The following is a 22,258-nucleotide window of genomic DNA, read 5'->3' as shown; positions in this document are numbered from 1 at the left end:
TATATATACATTTTTTTTTTAAATTTCAAAATGATATATGCAAATCATTAGGAGACCGAGAGGAAATGACATGATGATTACGATGATCACTTCGACGCTCTCCTTGTGATTGTCGGATACATCGACCAATTATTGTTTTGACAAATCCTGCAATATTTTGAAATTCATCACTAGATGTCTTAATATTCATCTAGGGAGCGGGAAAGTAGCTAGAGTGGTTCAAGCACTAGTATATTACTTAGTGGAAGGAAAGAGGATGATACATTTGAGATACAATATGGTTGGAGCAAAGGGATATCCATTAACAGAGAGGAGTCGGTGCATGTGTTGTCTTACAAAAGCCCAATTACTACATAAGTTTTTAAAAAATGATTCTTTTGAAAATAAATCCATCTGACCTGTGGTTTTTTTGGGGGGGTTTTTTTGTGTGTTTGTTTGTTTGTTTTTTGTGTGGGGGTGGTTCGTTTTGGGTTTTTTTATGCTATATACCTCAATAATATCTATTGAGTCCAAGACACTACATTTCTGTGGTTTTGGTGCTACACTTATACATCTTTTTAGAACAATTTTTACTATTCATTGTTGGTGTTTCATAAGGTCAAGTAATATAATTTTCTTTTATTTGAGTCCTATGTGGGTCCATATCATATTGGTTGCAGAATAAAAAAAAAGGGGAGAGAGAGAGAGAGAGAAAAGCCTCCAGATTGCTTAATGTATAATTTGTGATTCTAAGATTGGCAAACCATTCTAGAATATTGAATTTACTGCTTCCAAAGAAGTTTGTATTTTATAATGTCTTTTAACTGCTTCTCTCTCAAGACTGCATGGCTTTTTATTTTAATAGATTTCTTCTGTATTTCCACCAGATGAAATGTATTCATCCAATTCCATGTAATCTTTCTCCTATACATACAAGATACAGAGCGAAATTCAAGGTGCCAATCAAATTGCAAGATGATAATTTCTACAGCGATATCTCCCCCAGGAATTTGTGGCCTGAATGTGCATTACTGATCGTTATATTGCCTTGACAGTACGGTACACTGATGATGAAGCGACATTATCATTTGATTGAAATATACACTGTAGTGAATTTAAACATTCGTCATCTAATGTTATGAAATGGGCTTTAGAATCTCTGCAATCTGATTGGTCAGTTGTCATGCATTGATTTTTACTGATCCACACTGAACCATGTGTCCGGTAAAATCCGAACGCATGGCCATGCGTCCAGTAAATCCAAACGCATGGCTCAAGTCTTTTATCTAGGTGTACACATGTAGTAGGTGTACTGGACACAATCATGATGGGGAAAATGGTTGTACATGTATTTCATGAATTTACAGGCCCATTTTATAACACAAATGATGCACAGGCCTATTTCATTGATCGGTGAGAATTGGATGCTCTCCTTTAACTTTGGAACAGTCTAAAACTCACTCGCTGCGCTCATGGGTTTAGGCAGTTACAAAGTTAAACTCGCACATCACATTCTCACCAATCCACTCTGACTGTGCATCATTTGCATACTGATTAAAGCAGGGAGGTGTTCACCTCCCTGATTAAAGGGATCATAGTTTTGGTTGAGACATAGCTTCAGATTAAACTGGTGAGATAATGAGAAACCTCTTATATAATATGAAAAAGTATGTAATTCCACAAGGAATTCAATGTCTATTTGATGAAAATTGGTTTTGAAATGGCCGAGATATCCAAAACAGGGCAATTCTAATAAGAGGTGGGATCCCCCTTTTAATATGATCACTTTGTTTTATTTTGTTTTGGGATATCTCAGCCATTCCAAAACCAATTTTCATCAAATAAACTTTGAATTAAAAGCCTAATCCTCATCTCTCTTCTAATAAAAGGTGGGATCCACCTTTTAATATGATCACTTTGTTTTACAAATTTGTTTTTGGATATCTCAGCCATTCCAAAACCAATTTTCATCAAATAAACTTTTAATTCCTCTTAGAATGGTATGCTCTGTACTATTTCATATGCAGTTTCTTGGTATCTCGCAAAAAAAATAAATAAATAGAAAAATAAATAAATAAAAGCCTAATCCTCATTTCCAACAATGTTTTATTAATACTATAATATCCCTATAATGTGTACCATTCTTCTCATTCAAAAAAAAAGAGTGAAATTTCAGCATAAAATTTTACAGATGTACACATTAAAGAAAAGATATGATCACAGTGCAGTAGATGGATATTCAGGAGAATGTATTTCTCATGTATAGTAGTCAAGGTGACAACTGTGTTAAAATTTCACAAAAACATAAAATACTCGAGTAAACATTTGGAACTTGGCTGATGATTCTAAAACTACTGAATACCTGGCAGAAATTATCTAAAAAATCTGACAATCAAGCAACTCTGTTTAGGTCAAATCTCCTGGTATTGTCAAGTACGCTTCAGCTTCAGCAATATTCAATAAACAAATTGACTGACATACAAGTTTTTTCTTGTATAAATGTGTATTTTGGTCTGAGAATTTCCTTGGCCTAGGCAGACTTTGACTTATACAGAGCTTACTGTACATGTACATCAAAATTAATACATGAACATACATTAATATATGTAAATTATTATTAATTTTTCCTCACAAAACAACAGTCTATTTCATTTGACTGGGTTCTTAAAAATGCAAGGCACTGCACGACTTTGTGGATATACCAGAAAACTGCCAATACAGTACATCAAACATACATAAAACAATAAAAGAGTAACATGATATCAATGCTCATTTACAGGAAAATAAATAAACTATGGTGATGATGGTGATGACAGCTGAATGAATACTTCATATGAAAAATAATTAGAGCAATTAAAGAAAGCTTACTAACAACTGGGTGATATCTTTAACAGTATCCAGTATAGAATTAACCCAATAACAATGTTAACAACAAATTTCAAGAATCCATAAGGTCAACTGGCAAAGGGACCATCACTTAAACAGAAAATTGTGAATAAAATCATTGAAACTGGAGCAAAATATGCTGTAGAAGCATGTTTTGCACAGATGTCCTGAAGTAATCTTATGTAATATTATGGTTACCTATAATCATGGCTGTTTTTGCTATGGAATTATGCTGCCCCTTGAACAGATCTCCATGTCTGCTGTATATTCTACAAGCCTAAAATATCAATTTTGCTGTAATCAACTTCCTTGGTCTTCTAGGTTGTGTGATAACATAATATAATGCACTATTGGGAGATAACTGAATGCAGATTATCATTTCAGAAAATGTAAAACTAGTGTACACACAAATTTCCATTAGCACTCGACCATGGAGTAACAAAACCAGCATGTAATGATAGCTGGGAACATTCTTGCAGGTTCAAAATGCAGGGTGGTCCACAACTAGAGATTTGGGCATGTTGCAAGCTCTTAATGTGAGAATACTGCAGAAATTGTGTGTATATGAAGCGCACATTATGAGTGCATGCAATATTTCACAACTTATATCCCATTGTGCTACTTACAGTACATCTGATATTCTGTTTCATATTTTGCGTACCAATTTTCTAAGTAGTTTGATGTATTCTCAAGTTTTGCATGTTTTCACATGATTTATTACATTTTATTTTGAGCACGTCTACAAACCTTGAGGATGTTGTATAACATGTTGCTGGCTTTTGAGGATGCAGCATAAGAATTTGAGTATGTACAAGATTTAATGGAAGAATTCAAAGTTAAATTGTTTACATGTATACAACTACCAGTAATCTTCATATCTCATTCAATACAGTACCAGTTTTTGAAATAGAGTATCTGTCATGACTGAACATATCAATACAATGTATACCTATCATATTGGACGCATAGATACTTGTTCTGAAATATCAACACACTTCTCTGCTTGTGATGGATTCAAGTACTGAAAAACATTAAATCACACTGCTTCATCCATGGATTAAAAAAACAAAAACAAAAACTAGAAATGTCGCTTTGGTGACTGGTATGCCTCCGCCATAATGCATGATTTTCCCAGTAGGTCTAGATAGTACATGTGGACACTGTGTGATTACATTTTCACAAAATTGGCAAAAATATTGGAATGACAAGTTTGTCACAAATGTGTTGAATGTTCACCTTCCTTGACGTCGGTTTAATTGGATGAATAGGAGAGCATGTATCTAGGGATTTAAGGACTTTAACTTGACTTTGACCCATTCATACATTTAGGCATTGAGTAATTTTCAAGGTACAGGTGTGGAGAAAAAGTGCAATTTCTGAATTGAATAGTAAATTGTTACCATTTACATCTGGCCCTTGACCCTAAAATTCATGAGATAATTACTTTCAGGTAGAACATGCACAATATGTACTAAGTTTCAAGGAAACTTGAGCCACTTCCTAGATATGGAGGAAAAAGTTAGTTCAGCATTTTCACTTGATCTTTGACCTTGTAGGCAAAAAGAGAAAAAAAAAAACTTTCCAGAGAATTTCTATTAGGTTACACACGCATACACCAAGTGTAAAAAAATAACCCTGCTGGCATTGCATAAATATGAGGGTAATAGTAAAATTTTGAAGTCTTGCACTTGACCTTTGACCCCATGAACCCTACATTCTCTAGATAATCACTTCCAGTCAGTACATGTATATACTATGTTCCATGAAGATACCTTGAACAATTTTCCAAGGTACGGAGAAAAAAAAGAAGTTTTAATATTTTTACTTGACCTTTTGACCTTTGACCTCATGACCCAAACTTTCACCAGAGAATCTTAATTGGGTAATACATGTATACACTAAGTTTCAAGAAAATCTCTTCAGGCATTCAATAGATATGGTGGAAATAGTGAAATTTTATGTATTTGACCCTGACCTTTTGACCTTTGACCTTTGACCTCATGACCCAAACTTTCACCAGAGAATCTTAATTGGGTAAAACATGTATACACTAGGTTTCAAGAAAATATCTTCAGGCATTCAATAGATATGGTGGAAATAGTGAAATTTTATGTATTTGACCTTGACCTTTTGACCTTTGACCTTGAGCATGTGCACCCAAAAGTTGATAGGCACAACTTCACCCCCTAATACACATACATGCCAAGTTTCATTAGGATACCTTAACAGGTTTCGATAGTTACCTTGTCCACAAAATTCATTACGGACGGACGGAAGGACGGACGGACGGACAACCCGAAAACATAATGCCTCCGGCACCACTTCGTGGCGGAGGCATAAAAAATGCTAACAAAGCGAAACTGATGGGAGACCGATTCACACATGTACTATGCTGAGATAACCAACAAGTAAAGAGACACGTGTGTGCATGATCTCTCTACCCACCCATCTTTAAATTAAGATGAATCACATAAAACCAAACAGTACTGTCAATGTGGTATATTTTAGTTGTCTATTTCAGCAAGTTTTGAAAGTCAACGGATATTTGTAAAAACTGAAAACTCTCAAAACTATTGCCTCTCATAATGCAAATTCACTGTACAATATTGTCTCCGCCACAGTGGGAAATCACTAACTATTCTCCTGAAATGAGTAACACTTCTTTCTCATTTCTTCACTGTGGTTCTTGATCAAAAAGTCATCCACTCGTAATGCTGTCTCATAAGTCCTAATTCATAAAATATGATATAAATATACACTTGTAAATATATGGCATATATATAATATCTGTTATTAGCACAGCAATATCATGACAAATCACAACATGCCCTGTTATGGTACACAAATAATGAATATTCATGAGTGCAATGGACAGAACATTTCATGAAGTGAAAGACGAAGTGATCTATTCAACCTGGCACAGCTGAGCTGAATGGATCAATAATTTCATATTTCACCGAATGAAATATTTTGTCCATTCCACTAATGAAAAAAAAATAAAAATAAAAATAAAATATATATATATATATATATATATATATTTGTTTTGTATTACACCTAAAAATTGATCCTTGTCATTTGATGCTTTATGAATTTAGAAACATTTAGAGAATGTGCGAGATCTGAGATTGAGAGAGTGCTGAGCGCTATACATTGTATGCTAGTGCGCTGTCCATCAATATGCCTGATCGCATAAACACTGCAAACACAGGCGTTTTACGCACAGTTTTCCCAGCTCTTGGCGAGCGTGCAATTGGAGCAAATCGCATGGATCCAAGATTGCATGCATGGTAAATGGAGCCACAAAGGTATGAATGATGGAACAAAATATGATCGATATCAAACAAGCAATCAAATGGCAAGACTCTATTCAGGTATTATATAATATACAATGGATACAAATTCAAAGTCACGGAAGATGTCTGATCAAGACACCATCAAGACTGCAGAAGTAAGGCAAGTGAGCATTGTGTTGTATAATGTATAGCTGCATTTTAAACAAGCATCAGAAAATTGGCAGGGAATTGTCTCTGTCCATTCAATAAACTGAAAGATAATTAGGTAAGTGTCTTCAATAGACTATTTGGTTACCAGGACACAACATGGCAATCATTGTACTGCTTTCTTGAGTGTTCACCCCCAAATAGCAACATTTTATCTTCAGCAATACGTGCAGCAGTGTGTCCTGCTCTCCTCGGCCAATCCCCCTTGAGGTTGGGAGACAACCAGGCAGACTTTTTAGCATCAAAGATGAACATCTCAGAGACTCCGTCAATAAGGCCCCTAACCGACTTTCCTTGGATGAAGCCACCATAGACGAGTAGGTAATCACCAACGCTAGTAGCGCTGTGGTAGCTTCGTCCCGGAGGTACTTCCACTCTCTTTGCCGACTCGAGCACATTACCAGGGAGGCTAGAATGAAATTCAGTTTTAATTGGTGTTTTCACTTTGCAAACAATATGTTCAACTGGGTGGCGCTGCCTGCCTCCATATGCGACAGCATAGCGGGTTGACACAGTCGACATGAAATTGAGGGTGTGTCCGGCCCGGGAGATGGTACTTCCTGGAAAAGAATTCCATTTCAGAGCTCTTGTGTCGAGAAAGTCTATGTTGCAGCCATACTTAGCATGTGTTCCTGTTTCCCCTCTTCCCAAGACTAGCATGGTGTGATCATCCAGAACTGCTGATGCATGACTGGAGTGTGTGTCTATGTGCGTCATCCTGGAGGTGAGATCCGTCCACATATTTGTTTCAAGGTCAAGGCAGTGGAGAAAGTTGCAACGCCTCTTTCCTGTTTGACAAACAAAAACAATGCACAACAAACTGAACTGGCAATATGTTTTTCAAAAACTTCTGCCCATACACACTAACTACTTTTTTTTTTTTTAATGAGAGGGGTTGGATTAGCACAGTCTATTAAAAATTTGGTAGAGTAGCTTGCGATTTCTTTGTCCTGTTTTGACAATCAAAAGTAAAAGAATAACAAAATAATATGAATCAGATGGTCCGCTCACCTTTCTCTTTTATCATTCTTTCCTAACATTATAAGATGAAATATGTCTTCAGTACAAGGGAAGAATAGGGCGTACTATTCAAGAATCACAAGGTTTGTTGGAAACCAAACAAAAAACACCTTGATTCAGTATAAACCTGTGTTGATATGTTTTTCACCAACATTTGTACATGTATCTGCATTCATTGTGTGACTGAACATCTTGGGAGAGCTCAATGCAGTTTCTTTTTAACAGGATGTGCTCATCTGACATACACAAAATAACCCCTAAAATTAAGGTCCTACAATAACTACAATCACGTGTTGGCACACTATATACTGGTCAACATTGCCACTGGTGCTCAAGCCATTTCCACCTTCGCACTATAAACAGAATGTAATTTTGAATGTTTTTATAAATGTCCTGTCATCAAGTGATCAAATTAGTAATTTGGAAATAATCTGTACAAGATGACTGATAGAATTACCTGTCCATCCTCCAAATGTCCAAATCTTTGTGCCAATTGCCTCCATGGTGTGGTGGCAGCGTGGACCAGGCAATGACCCATCACCTTTGACCTCAGTCCAGGTCATAGACTGAGTATCCAACATCCATGCATCGTCAAGACAGTTCTGGTTCTTGCTCAGCCCATTTCCTCCGTACACATAGAACTTTCCATCAGTCCAGCAGGAGGCATGATTTGTTCGTGGTGGAGGCTGGGAGCCACCGCCAAGATCAATCTGGGTACACTGAAGTGACATGGCTGGCTGTTGCCATGGTTATCTGTTAAAATGCAAAAGATGCAGAACATTACAGATAAGGGAATGCAGAAGTCTGTTGCAGATGAACTGTATCACTGCAAGTAGATCTACCATTAGAAGGCTTACTACAAGTCTATGTACTAGTATGTACATCTGGCCAGGTGATGCACAGTATGCTGATGTTGAAAACTGAAATTTTTATCAAATTATAGTAGAGAGGGATAGGTAAATCTTTCCTGCATCAATAAAGTTGAAAAAAAAAAGAGTTATACATGAACATATAATTTGTAAATCTCTATCCTGGTGTGCTTCCATTGCACACAACACTTCTACCATAAGATGGCATGAATATTATCATATGATTAAACACATAGACCAAGATCACCACTCCTTCAATGTATTAAGTCAAACATTTTAGAAACCCATGTTCATCATCGTACATGGCACTAAAACCAGCTAAAAACTAAGTATGAATGACGATTGTGAGCCCGTCCATGTGTCAACACTGTTACTGAACAGGCACAGCCCACACTGTAATGTAACAGGTTAGTCAAGTCTCAAGGTAATATACTGTGCTTATTGAACACGTCAAAAGTTTGGGTAGAGGTGTGTACATGTACGAACTGTCACAAGTATATATGTTGTGGGTAGAACAAATACAAAGACCCATTTCACCTAACTTCTAAATGGAGCTTTTAATGTTAGGACTCACACTCTATACCAAATTATCTCTAGGTCAATTGTTAGGCCTATAGATCTACATGTGTTCCTGGGGGTGTTTCACGTAAAATTATTGTACCTGGAATGCCATTGGTTTCTCTTTTCAGTTATATTATAACCTTCTCAAAATCAACTAAAAATTGTTATCAAGATTTACAGAATCTTTTGTCCCGTATTTGATTTTGTTAATGAATGCCTGTATGAAAAAGTCTCTGAAATAATAATTCTTATATGAAAGTTAGAATATCATTGAAGTCACACACAGCGAACCATAATTTTAAGTTGATCTTAATATTTAAGGTCAACTTCAATTCTTTGGACCATATTTTACACTGCGACCATCATGGTTCAATTTTAGACCAAGGTCTAAATAAGTGTGAAGGAGTACCTTTGACATACACGCGTATCAACCTACGTGTTTGAATTGCCATGTTACTTGTACTTTAAAGTTTAAAAGTTTGAAAGTTCATTTTTTTACTTTAACAACCCATATTCTGGGTACTGAGTCCAATGTGAAAACATATTTGACATTAATAATTCAATAATACAGAGTTGCATACAACTTTAGAAATATATATAACAACTATATATAGTAAATAAGAGTGAAATACCAAAAGATGAAAAAAAAAGTACAGAAATTTATAATATGTACATGATATCATACTGGACGTCTCTTGTTGGCATTCACAATCTGTAAATTGTAAATTTACTCAGAAGAAAATTTGCAGAAATCATGGCTAAATCACTTTCGTGAAATTGGGCCTTTGTGAAACTCCACTAGCCACTTGGACTGCTTTTACCATTCAGTACTAGCAATGTGTAATTTATACAGTGCACTCCCATTATAACGAGCATTGTTATAACGAAATTCCTGTTACAACGAAGTAAAAATTTAGGCTGCAACATTTATCCGCTCTGTTTTTCCATTATTTGTTCGGTAATATCAAGATTTTAATAACAAAAGAAAACCGCCGGTCCCACGAACTGTGTTACAACGGGAGTCCACTGTAGTCTGCTCTATGCACTTCAACCACAGTGGTTCACATGCACACACATGCTTTCAGGTTATGGAACGCCTAGAACATGTTGGGGTCGCTGCTGCGGTTATTGTTATCACTATATATCAGTTGGTTATGGAACACCCTGTCAGAAGAACTAGACCCCGTTTACAGTGCGAGGCTCGGCCGCGGCTCGGCCGTGGCCGTGCCCAGCCCCGCTTCAGTGTAAACGCGCAAAAGGCCAAATGCGAGGCCAAAATTGGCCTCGCATTTGGCCTCGCTCTGGAGGTGGTCTCGGCCTTTTCTTGGTGTAAACGCAAACTGGGCCAAATGCGCGGCCAATTGCGCGGCCAATTTTAGTCTGGCTACCAAACCCTCTGCCTGTATCTTTCGCTATTCAGGATATTAACCCCCTCAACGTTGAAAACTAGTATAGTTTAAGGTGGTTTTGTCCTGCAAAGGATTCTTTCCTTCATCAAAGGCCTTTGCCCGAACGGCGACTTCGTCGCCATGGAATTCATTTGGCAAAGGGTCTGAAAACCAAACAATACTAAATTGCATTTGTTTACAAGCAAAGCGCCACTACGACAAAATATTGAAAGGTTTGAATCAAAAGCGCGGCCGAGCCCGGCAGTGTAAACGGACAAAATTGCGGGGCCCGGCCTCGCAATTGAGGCTGGGCTCGGCCGCGGCTCGGCCACGGCTCGGCCCAGCCCCGCACTGTAAACAAGGTCCTAGTCACCGCCACCTCTGCAAACTTCTTCAAGCAGGAGGTGCAGAGTATTCTCTAGAGGAGCATTGTAATGGATTGTTTTTATAGCTGCACATGATGATGTAGATCTACGACGGTAAAAAGTCACAGACCACTGTAGTTTGTACACAACCAGCATGCAGTTCACCTGTCACCACATCAGACATGTCAGACCTGCTAAATATTAATACATTGCAGTACAATTGTATGACTATATACACCCAATGGTGGACTGTACTAAAATCAAGAAGACACACACACACACATACACACACAAAGAATCTTCAAGATTGAACTTGGAGGCAAGCTCTGAACCAGAAGAAGTACCGGTACCGTACGTAAACTACTAGTCTACTACTACTACTTGCTTGTGCTTCAGTACAGCTTGAGCATCCTGTCTTGTTGGTAGAGTTTGTCTACGACTAACTTGTAGAATGTTACCACTTCCCAGCTACCTACATAGGATGGCATGACCATTTAAGCTCAAGCATGTTATCCCATTTGCTAACTGCGACCAGCCCCAACGCTACGCGTGTAGAAATCTACAAGGAGCACCCTGGGGTTTACCCAACTGCAAACATAGCATAGATGTGTACAAATTTTCCTTTTTGCCAGGATCTGTAGTCAAGATTACCGACCTGTATCCATCAACATTCAGAGAGCTATCTAGAGGCTGCTCAACACTCCCAGTCTAACATAAATAGTCATCTAACGTTAGGTTCTAATTCCTGAAGTGATGCAGCCTCCCGTTATGTTGGGATTGGTCACATGCTGATGCATGGGCGTCACCAGGGGGGGTGCGTTGGGTGCGAACGCACCCCCCTTCAGATCCTTAAAAAAACTAGAAATATCACTTAAGGGGATTAATACCCCCGCCCCGTGACGACAGTCTTACCCAAGGAATGATCTTTCCTTGATCTTCTGCCATTTAAATGCCGTTACCATGGCAACGCAGCTTCCGACACGTCCGAAAAATATGTCTTGCACACCTTCCCACCAAGACTATTGTGTGTGCCACATTTCATAAGCTTTTGTCAAAAACTGAGGAAGTAGTTCATTCCACAAGATCTTTCCTTGATCTTCCACCATTAATATGCCGTTACCATGGCAACGCAGCTTCCGACATGTCCAAAAAATATGTCTTGCACATCTTCCCACCAAGACCAATGTGTGTGCCACATTTCATGAGCTTCAGTCGAATACAGAGGAAGTAGTTCAATCCGCAAGATCTTTCCTTGATCTTCTGCCATTTATATGCCGTTACCTTTGATCTTCTGCCATTTATATGCCGTTACCATGGCAATGCAGCTTCCGACATGTCCGAAAAATATGTCTTCCACATCTTCCCACCAAGATCAAGGTGTGTGCCACATTTCATAAGCTTTGGTCAAAAAACTGAGGGAGTAGCTAAATCCGCAAGATCTTTCCTTGATCTTCTGCCATTAATATGCCGTTACCATGGCAACGTACTTTCGGGTACTGTCAAAAAATGCGTCTTGCACATCTACAACCAAAGGCACACATCTGTACCAAGTTTCATGGAAATTGGGCAAAAACTGAGGAAGTAGTTTGCAACACAAAATTTTCCATCATTTTGGCTCATAATATGTGAGCTGTTACCATGGCAACATACTTTTTGTCACTGTCAAGAAATGTGTCATGCTGACCTATATCCTAAGACAAACATTCAATATGAATTCCATGAGAATTGGAAGAACACTGATGAAGCAGTTTTGCCATGAAGCATTTTGCCCTATATTTTACAAATAACATGCCGTTACCATGGCAACGCACTTTTTGCCACTGCGGAAATATGTGTCTTGCACATTAACATATTCAGATGAACATCTGTACCTAATTTCATAAAAATTGATCAAAAACTGTGGGAGGAGTTCGCGACGCAAGATTTGTACCCATTTTTGCCCTAAAATGCCGTTACCATGGCAACGTACTTTTGGGTACTGTCAAAAAATATGTCTTGCACATCTTCCCACCAAGACCAATGTGTGTGCCACATTTCATGAGCTTCAGTCGAATACAGAGGAAGTAGTTCAATCCGCAAGATCTTTCCTTGATCTTCTGCCATTTATATGCCGTTACCCTTGATCTTCTGCCATTTATATGCCGTTACCATGGCAATGCAGCTTCCGACATGTCCGAAAAATATGTCTTCCACATCTTCCCACCAAGATCAAGGTGTGTGCCACATTTCATAAGCTTTGGTCAAAAAACTGAGGGAGTAGTTAAATCCGCAAGATCTTTCCTTGATCTTCTGCCATTAATATGCCGTTACCATGGCAACGTATTTTCGGGTACTGTCAAAAAATGCGTCTTGCACATCTACAACCAAAGGCACACATCTGTACCAAGTTTCATGGAAATTGGGCAAAAACTGAGGAAGTAGTTTGCAACACAAAATTTTCCATCATTTTGGCTCATAATATGTGAGCTGTTACCATGGCAACATACTTTTTGTCACTGTCAAGAAATGTGTCATGCTGACCTATATCCTAAGACAAACATTCAATATGAATTCCATGAGAATTGGAAGAACACTGATGAAGCAGTTTTGCCATGAAGCATTTTGCCCTATATTTTACCAATAACATGCCGTTACCATGGCAACGCACTTTTTGCCACTGCGGAAATATGTGTCTTGCACATTAACATATTCAGATGAACATCTGTACCTAATTTCATAAAAATTGATCAAAAACTGTGGGAGGAGTTCGCGACGCAAGATTTGTACCCATTTTTGCCCATAATATGCCGTTACCATGGCAACGTACTTTTGGGTACTGTCAAAAAATACGTCTTGCACATCTACAACCCAAGGCACACATCTGTGCCAAGTTTTATGGGAATCGGCTGAAAACTGAGGAAGAAGTTCACGACGCAAGATTTGCAACGGACCAACCGCCCGACCGACCGCCCGACCGACCGACCGACCGCCCTACCGCCCGACCGCCCGACCGCCCGACCACCCAACCGTCCGCTGATTCCTATATACCCCTTCAAACTTCGTTTGGCGGGGGTATAAAAAAAAAAAAAAAAGAACAAATCAGTCTGCGAGCGACCTCAACGCCGGACGCTAAATAATTATTCTTTTCTATTTTTTTTTTTCTATATTTTGCACCAGGAACAAAAAAAAAAAAAAAAAAAAAAAAAAAAATTGTTGGCAAAAACAACTCGCACCCCTGGTTCTGGCAGCACTGATTTTATACATATCTACTAGTATTCTATACAGTGTTTACTATTTTATCGACCGTACTGTACATCCGTACGATACGAAGCACGTACACGTTTGCATGGTTGCATGTACGTGTGCTACTTACAAATGTATTATGTAGGGTCTATGTACGTTACTTCTGACCAATCCATATTGCCAGCCCAAGAGCAAGCCTTGTTATAGCCTCATTAAAATATCATTTTTTTTTACAGAAAAACAAAAAGTTACCCCCATAAAAATATCGAAGGGGCAAGCATATTTTAATTTTGCCCCCCCCCCATAATTAATAATCCCCGACATGAGATTTTCTTGCTTTTGAAAGAAAACAAAAATGTTGCCTCCACAAAAATAATGGAAGGCAAGCGCACCATTTGCCCCACCCCACTTAATCATAATTCCCGCGATGAAAAGATTTTCTTGCATTTTTGTTAGAAATCTGTCCAATTATTTCACCCAATAGCAGTGGCGTAACTATGGGGGGTGGGGGGGTGGGTGCCCCCCCCCCCAAATCCGTTGGTAAAAAAAAAAAAACTCACCAAAATAGTAATTCAAGGGTTAGTAAACTGCTTTTGAATGAAAGGGTGATCAAGAAATAAGATATTTTTCTATGATTTCTTTTAACCATAATTAAATAGGTATATACATGTAGTGTGAAACATTGTTCAAAAAGCCCGGACCCAACAAAAGATTGTGATTCAGCATGACTCCTGGCTTGCATTCTGCACATAAGCAGGATGTGCGCTGTGTACTCAGAACATCCGAACGGCAAAGAGTCGCTACAATGTTGCGCAATGTCATGTAGAATGTACACCTTTGTACCTTTTTACGCTTCGTTATATCAAAGCTAGATCATTAATTTTGCAGTGTTGCTTTACATACTAGTCTATATAAAAATGTCTTGCATTGCCAATAAAAAGACTTGACCTGGGCTAATTCCTAACTTTTCCATGTATATAATACACACACACACAAACAAACACGCACAAATAGGGGATGCTCTAAAGTGCAGATTTTGGACATCCTTCCGCGCTTGGTCACTTCGACGCCATCTCACTGGTCATACCTCCCCCAGTCATGAACATAAACCGACACCCTTGACTACCAATGGCGGATCCAGGGGGAGGGGCGCACCGGGCGTCCCCCCCCCCCCTCTTAATTTCCAAAACGAAAAAATATAGCTTCAAACGGCAGTTTTTGGACGGTAAAATGTCAAAACTTTCAAGCTCGCTCGCTCCGCTTGCTCGCATTTTAATAGTCGTAATGCCATTCTCCTGAAGTTGCTGCAGTAATTGCCGGCAGTTGCGCCCGGTGTGCCCCCCCCCCCCCCCTCCCCCTTGATTTCCAAAGAGAAAAAATATAGCTACAAACGGCAGTTTGGGGACTGTAAAATGTCACAATTTTCAAGCTCGCTCGCATTTAAATTCTCATGATATTGCTGCCAGTAATTGCCAGCAGTTGCGCCCGGTGCGCCCCCCTTAATTTTGAAAGTAAAAAAGATATAGGGCCTAGCTTCAAACGGCAGTTTTTGGACTGTAAACCGTCAAAATTTTCAAGCTCGCTCGCATTTAATGTTTATGCAATTCTTCTGATGTTACTGCCAGTAACTGTCAGCAGTTGCGCCCGGTGCGCCCCCCCCCCCTTAATTTCCAAAGCGACAAAATATGGCTAAGAACGGCAGTTTTTGGACTGTAAAATGTAGTAATATTTTCAAGCTCGCTCGTTCCGCTCGCTCGCACGTAATCGTTATGCTCTCCTGATATTGCTGCCAGTAATTGCCAGCAGTTGCGCCCGATGCGCCCCTCCCCCTTAAATTCCAAAGCGAAAAAATATAGCTACAAACGCAGTTTTTTTTTTTTTTAATGTAAAATGTCAAAAGTTTCAAGCTCGCTCGCTCCGCTCGCTCGCATTCAATTGTTATGCAATTCTCCTGATGTTGCTGCCAGTAATTGCCGGTAGTTGCGCCCAGTGCGCCACCCCCCCCCCCCCCCCTTTATTTCCAAAGAGAAAAAATATGGCTCCAAATGGCAGTTTTGGGACTGTAAAATGTCAAAATTTTCAAGCTCGCTCTCTTCGCTCGCTCGCATTTAATTGTTATGCCATTTACCTGATGTTGCTGCCAGTAATTGCCAGCAGTTGCACCCGTGCGCCCCCCCCCCTTAATTTCCAAAACAAAAAAATATGGCTACAAACGGCAGTTTTTGTACTGTTAAATGTCAAAATTTTCAAGCTCGCTCACTCCGCTCGCTCGCATGTAGTCGTTTTGCCATTCTCCTGATATTGCTGCCAGTAATTTGTCGTTTCACACCGTCATTCCATAATCCATTTATAGGGGGACAAAACCCTCCCACAACCTCCCCCTTGCTCGTTCCGCTGGCTCGGGCTCGGTCGCGTTCATGACATCAGTGTAAGAATTATTACTAGAAGTTTATCTAAATTATACCATTTATAGGCAAATTGTTCAACAACAATTTACTTCAAAATGTACTGATACCTTAAACTTTAGTGGGACTGTTTCAAGTCGATAAAACACGCAAAAAGCCTGCATCAAATTGCTCCATTTACAACATCAAAATGCAAAAAGTTCTCACCGTGGGAGGAGCGGGGGGAGGGGGAGGACAACAAGCATTTCCACACCCTCCCCCCCCCCCCCCCCCCCGCCCCCCTTGCTCGCTCTCTCGCATACTAACACCCCATCCGGTCCCCCCCCCCCCCCTCCCAAGATGAAATCCTAGCTACGCCGGTGCCCTTTCCCCGCTTGGTTTCCCTAAAAAAACAGCAAAAGTCTAGGGATTGAGAGCTTCCTATATTCCAAATGTCTGTCCGAAAAATCTCGTTACATTAGTGTCAAAACGCACCCCCCTTGAAAAAAAGCTGGTGACGCCCTAACTACACGCAGCCGCGACAAAACGCGTTTTGTCGCGGCTACGTGTAGTTAGTGACGCCCCTGTGATGCTGTAACTTAAGCAAAGCAAACAAATAGGTATGTCTTGCACTAGACTCCTTTTAATTTATTGTACATTATTCGTGACATTTAAAATCAATTTATGGCATGGTGATACTAGTAGTTCCAAGGAGTTGCTGAAAGGGATTTTCAAGGCCGGCACAACTCGAGGCTTACTACACCTGAGTTAAGTCCCACTTGTGCAAAGTGGTGTAAGTAATGTCTAAAAAACAACTTGCAAGGAGACAAGCTCAAGTGTCTAAACAGCGTATTGACGAAATTTACACTCTTCGAAGCGACGAAGGGTAACAAGTCCTGCGCGAGGGGTAGGCCTACTTAACTAAAAACAACAACAACAACAACAACAACAATGCGTCTTACGAACCCTACAGCAGGAGCCAACTGTTTCATGCTGGTTGGTCGCCACCTCCTAGATCTCGCAGCTCATCAGCAGACACCACCGACCGCCGCGCGCCGTCCCCCACCACCCACGTCCGTCAGCCCGTACAGTGCCTCTTGCCTGCCAACGTGGTTGCCAGTCACGCTATCGAAGGAGCTGGAGGGCGGTCGCGCTTTGATCGAAATTTTGTAATCCATTCGCAATGCTGCGGTGCACCGCGAGAGTAGTAAAAGAAAAGAAAAGAAAAGAAAAAAAAAAAACACCCGGCCACCAACACCAAAATGTGTTCATCAAGTTATCAGCTTACTGAGTATTTTGATAAAATTTGACGAGTTTTGCAGTTAAACTACAAATTTTAGAGGCCGATGCATTACAGGGCTCACACAGGTAAATAATTCCCCATGTGCAGAGACGTGTGTTAAAAAACTCAAAACTAAAACAATTCTGTACGAACTAATTAGCTGGGTCCTGGGAGAAATGAGGTGTTTCATCTTCACTCGGCAACCTAGATAAGTGAGATACCCTTTCATCCATAGCAAATTTCCAAGGCGGGTTAATCGGCTCAAACTCTGTCCAAGGGTCCGCAAAGCCAGACTACAATTTCTTTTCACTCAAAAAATCACTTATTTTCTGTACATGCAGCCAATGATCAAATACAGTCAGTGACTATAGTCCCCTCAAATTCCATCAGAAAAGCTTTCATCTTCCAACCAATATGCAGTTTGTAGAGGAATTCAGACTAAATAAGTACCCGTATAGCTATTCAGCTTTTTGCCAAACTGCATCATTGATTTTTAATTATTTTTTTTTTCTTCATTTATTTTGGTATCTTTGGTACCGGTACGACTTTGTGAAGGGGTCTGGGACATTCCATTTTATTTACAGGTGTGAGCCCTATAGGCAATCAAAATGATCAACAAAATCTTAAGAAGCTCCAACTTGGTCGACTCTTGCCGAGTTTGAAACTCCCATACTGTAGTATTCCTTCACAAATTACTAGTAAGCTTACAGAAAGATGTCATTTTTCTTTTAGTATGATTTTGGTGAAGAATATCCTTGGCTACATTTCACTGTAAAAGCTTGTTACCATTGTGATGTAGAATCACATGAAACAAAAATTATTAATGAAATAGGCAGATTTAGAATGACATGCATTTCATGTACATCAAAAGTTTCTCCTTGAAATAATTGTGCGTGTGTGTGTGTGTGTGTGTATAGGCCTATAAAACATGTTGAGAATTCACGTATTCGCTCCACACAGAAATGAAACAAACTGGTAATGCATTTTTGGCCAATAAAGACCGTGTTTATTTGACGTGAATAAACTCTTTTTATTGGCAAAAAAATGCATTACCAGTTTGTTTCTTCATTTATATATGTAGGCCTATATATATATATATATATATATATATATATATATATATATATATATATATATATATATATATATATATATAATATAGAAAAGATGACAAAGTAGGGTGGTAATGCATTTCATTGAACAGTGCTATTTATTCAGAAATTTTCGATGAATACATTCGTCTTCCTCAGGGTTGACAATGACAATTCTGAAAGTAAACAAGATGACTCTATTCTCTATATAATAATATATTAGTGGTAACCATATGAATGTTTATGGCAACACGCATGTGGTATCTAAGTAGAGGCATAGTGCGCGTCTTATCAGCATGCACACTTGCAGTCGAGGACAATTTGTGTGATTATGACGTAATAATTTGTATTAATGAAATGCATTACCACCCTACTTTGTCATCTTTTCTGTACTGGTACCAACATGCGGACTACAAATATCATTATATATATATGTATATATATATATATATATATATATATATATATATATATATATATATATATATATATATATATATACATATATACATATATATATATATATATATATATATATATGGTTATATATATATATATATATATATATATATATATATATATATATATATGTATATATATATATATATATATATGTGTGTGTGTGTGTGTGTGTGTGTATGGAGAGATCATATCAACTGACTTCTTTTTTTTTTCGTGGCTCTAAATTCTGTACTCGGATGAAATTTCAGTAAATTGATAAAAACAAAGGTAATGAGAATAGGGAAGGAAAAAGGATTGAAGATCTGGAAGGTTACCCATGGGAAATATTGTTACTGAAATGGAAGATTTTTAGGAGTGTATTTTGCATTGGGTATTAAAAGACTTTTGGGATGGTGGACTGTGGAGACAAAGAAATTTAACTGTAATGGGAAGAATGTATCACTAAAAGACAAAATTGCTTTTGCTATTATGTGTACAGCAAGTGTGACGGACAAATTTTATTTTTAAATGATCGTAAAATGTATGTCTTTACAATTTTTTACGTTCTCTAACATTTATCCTGCAATCTCCCGTCGTGCATGGCATCGTCTGAGCATGATTGTACCACAAATACCGTCTAATTTGTTTGAAAAGTTCATGAAATTGAGCAAACATAAAGGAAATTGATCCTTACATTCTCGAGTCGATGGGTGGAGGGGACGAATTTCAATGACAATTGACGATTTTGAAAGCGTTTTCTTTGAAAATGGTTAACAAAAACAATTTACAATGTCAATTGACAAAATTGAAGTTGGGATTTACACATTGTGTGCTTCTCAGGATGAAATCGAATAAAATATCTTTGAAATTGATTTTTAAAAGTGCAAAAATGGATGGGAAAACCTATATTAAAGCTACACAGTCAGCAATCCATCTACTCTTATAGCACAAACTTAGCGAAGATTTACAAAGATTCGTAAGTTTTGGGACTTCATCTCCTCATCCCCGGAACATTGTGCCCCTGATGGGAGCCCAAAAGCAGAGAATGGGGCTCATTTGTACAGATGCATATTTTATCAAACTACATATAGCAATAAATGGCTACCTGGTACCAAGTATGATAAAAATGTGACTATACATTACATATATGCGTTTTCTAGAAATTAGTTTTAACATGCAAATTGATCCCAACATTGTACCCCCCCCCCCCCCCCCCATCCATCATCTGATTTCTCATGAACAGACTTGAAACTTAAGTCATCACAGCACTTAGTATGTGTATTGGCATAAAGACTGGTAGATTCCTTCCAAGGGGTATTGGTGTTCGTTATTCCTAAAGCTTGTTCATCTGCAAATTAACAATTCCCGAGGTTTGTTGCCACTCATCCTCCTTTCATTTTCAAATTAAAGGAATCGTATAGTTTTTTTGAGACCTGAATTCAGGTTTCTAACATTTTTTGGTGAGATGAGAAACCTTTTATGAAATATGAAAGAGCATGTAATTCTATGAGGAATTCAATGTTTATTTGATGAAAATAGGTTTTGAAATGGCCGAGATATCAAAAAAGAGCGATTCTAACAAAGTGTGGGACCCACACTATATTACGATCGCTTTGTTTTACTTTGTTTTTGGATGTTTCAGTCATTGCAAACCCGATTTTCATCAAATAAACTTGAATTCCTCTTAAAATGGTATGCTCTGTACTATATCATGTGTTTTCTTGGTACTGTATCTCGCAAAAAGTGAAAGGAGACCTCCGGATGATTTTCAATTTTTTACATTTGAACATATATAAATTAGTTATACTGGGTACAGAGTTTGAGGATTTATAATGATTGGGATGAAAAATAAGAATGTTTTCGAAAGTTTATAACAAATTGCAATGAACAAGGATGATGACATGGCAGCCTCACCATAAGAATGCATGAGATGTGGCTCAAGGAAGCAGCACAAAAGAAGAAGGCATGCATAGATTACACACAGGTGAGCTTGCAAGCATGCAGTATTGTAATGGAATGACACTGCTACATTTCTGAGATATGCGAGGCTCCTATGTCATCATCTTTGTTCAGTGTAATTTGTTTAAGGTTTTTGAAAGTACTGTTTCTCTGCTGAAGAACCACAATAAATTCTGCAAATCTATACATGAAGCTGTTGATTTATGTACTTCATGATGTGAAATTATGAAAATCGTCCAGAATGCCCCTTTAAAAGCCCAATTCTCATCTCCATCAATACTGTACCATCCCTTTAGGATAAACAAACTTTCGAAATAAACATTCGGCATAAAGCCGCAAATGTTTGAATTCAATCTCCATCTAAGCATAGCGACTTTGTATTTCAGAATGAATAATGAACATTACTAGTCATTAACCCATTCTCGATTCACGAACTTAGGGCTCACAAGCAATCACACATGCCCAGACACATGCAAACACACACACACCCAGACACATGCAAACACACACACACACACACACACAAACACCTTTTGATGTTTGGCTTTAAAATACATATGCAATGCAAACGCATGTTGACTTGTGTTAATTCACAATACCTTAATCATCACTTTATGTCGCCAAGTGGTTATCTAAATACAGTATGTGCCATACATTTCTATAACTTTTCTACTTTGCTCCAGATTACTAGGATATGAAAAAAAAGTCCTCCTTTAATTAAAGGCATAATTTACCATTTGCAGATGAAACAAAAACCTAACATAGCTGCTCCAAAATAAGTCTAAAATGTGAGTTACAGCTGTGAAAGTATAATCGATGTTAAGTATTATAACAATAGTTATAATAAAAATATTTCTAGACTTAACCGTCTAGTTACAGTTTATTGAGAAAAACAATGATATACATCCTTGTAATTTAGGCTTTATTGCAAAAATGTTATATGGTAGGATGTTTTGTGATACAATTGACCTACACATATGCATCAAATGTGATATCTTGAACATTTTTTAAGTCACTACTCCCAAAGATAAATAGGGCCTTTAAGATTCTTTGAATAGGTTTGTGTCAATCACTACTGAAGTATTTTCATATTTAACAAGACACTGGAAGGCAACTTACTGTGAACTGGGAATAACTTGCATATACATGTATCCATACAGTGCAAGATAGGTTTAGTTTACAGGAAGGTGCATTCCAGCGTCTTTTGTTAAATTACCTAGTAATTTCACAGAAATTAACACGGCTATGTCATCAACAGAATCTTGCCTTTAAGATTGTTTATTGTTGTTGTTGTTACCGTATGCAAGT

The 22,258-nt window shown here is 38.3% G+C and overlaps 1 protein-coding gene across 1 annotated transcript; it reads right to left on the bottom strand.

Annotated features, from left to right (window-relative positions):
- Positions 1-6,195: 6,195 nt before the first annotated feature.
- LOC140228304 (uncharacterized) lies at positions 6,196-17,189 on the bottom strand. The gene is made up of 3 exons (XM_072308531.1): positions 17,144-17,189; positions 7,846-8,141; positions 6,196-7,156 (listed from the first exon to the last, which is right to left on the bottom strand). Exons 2-3 carry the CDS (start codon positions 8,117-8,119, stop codon positions 6,453-6,455), a joined length of 978 nt encoding a protein of 325 aa, XP_072164632.1. The 5' UTR covers positions 8,120-8,141; positions 17,144-17,189; the 3' UTR covers positions 6,196-6,452.
- Between the last annotated feature and the right edge of the window lie 5,069 nt (positions 17,190-22,258).

Source organism: Diadema setosum, chromosome 5, assembly GCF_964275005.1.
Source record: "Diadema setosum chromosome 5, eeDiaSeto1, whole genome shotgun sequence".
Classification (NCBI taxonomy): domain Eukaryota; kingdom Metazoa; phylum Echinodermata; class Echinoidea; order Diadematoida; family Diadematidae; genus Diadema; species Diadema setosum.
The sequence above is the reverse complement of the archived record's forward strand: the minus strand, read 5'-3'. Positions and strand labels throughout refer to the sequence as shown.

Excerpts from the sequence above, each read along its gene's own strand:
- LOC140228304 (XM_072308531.1), bottom strand. The coding sequence starts at position 8,119 with ATGTCACTTCAGTGTACCCAGATTGATCTTGGCGGTGGCTCCCAGCCT. Across the intron at positions 7,157-7,845 it reads GACATTTGGAGGATGGACAG|GAAAGAGGCGTTGCAACTTT; the intron begins GTAATTCTATCA and ends TTTGTCAAACAG.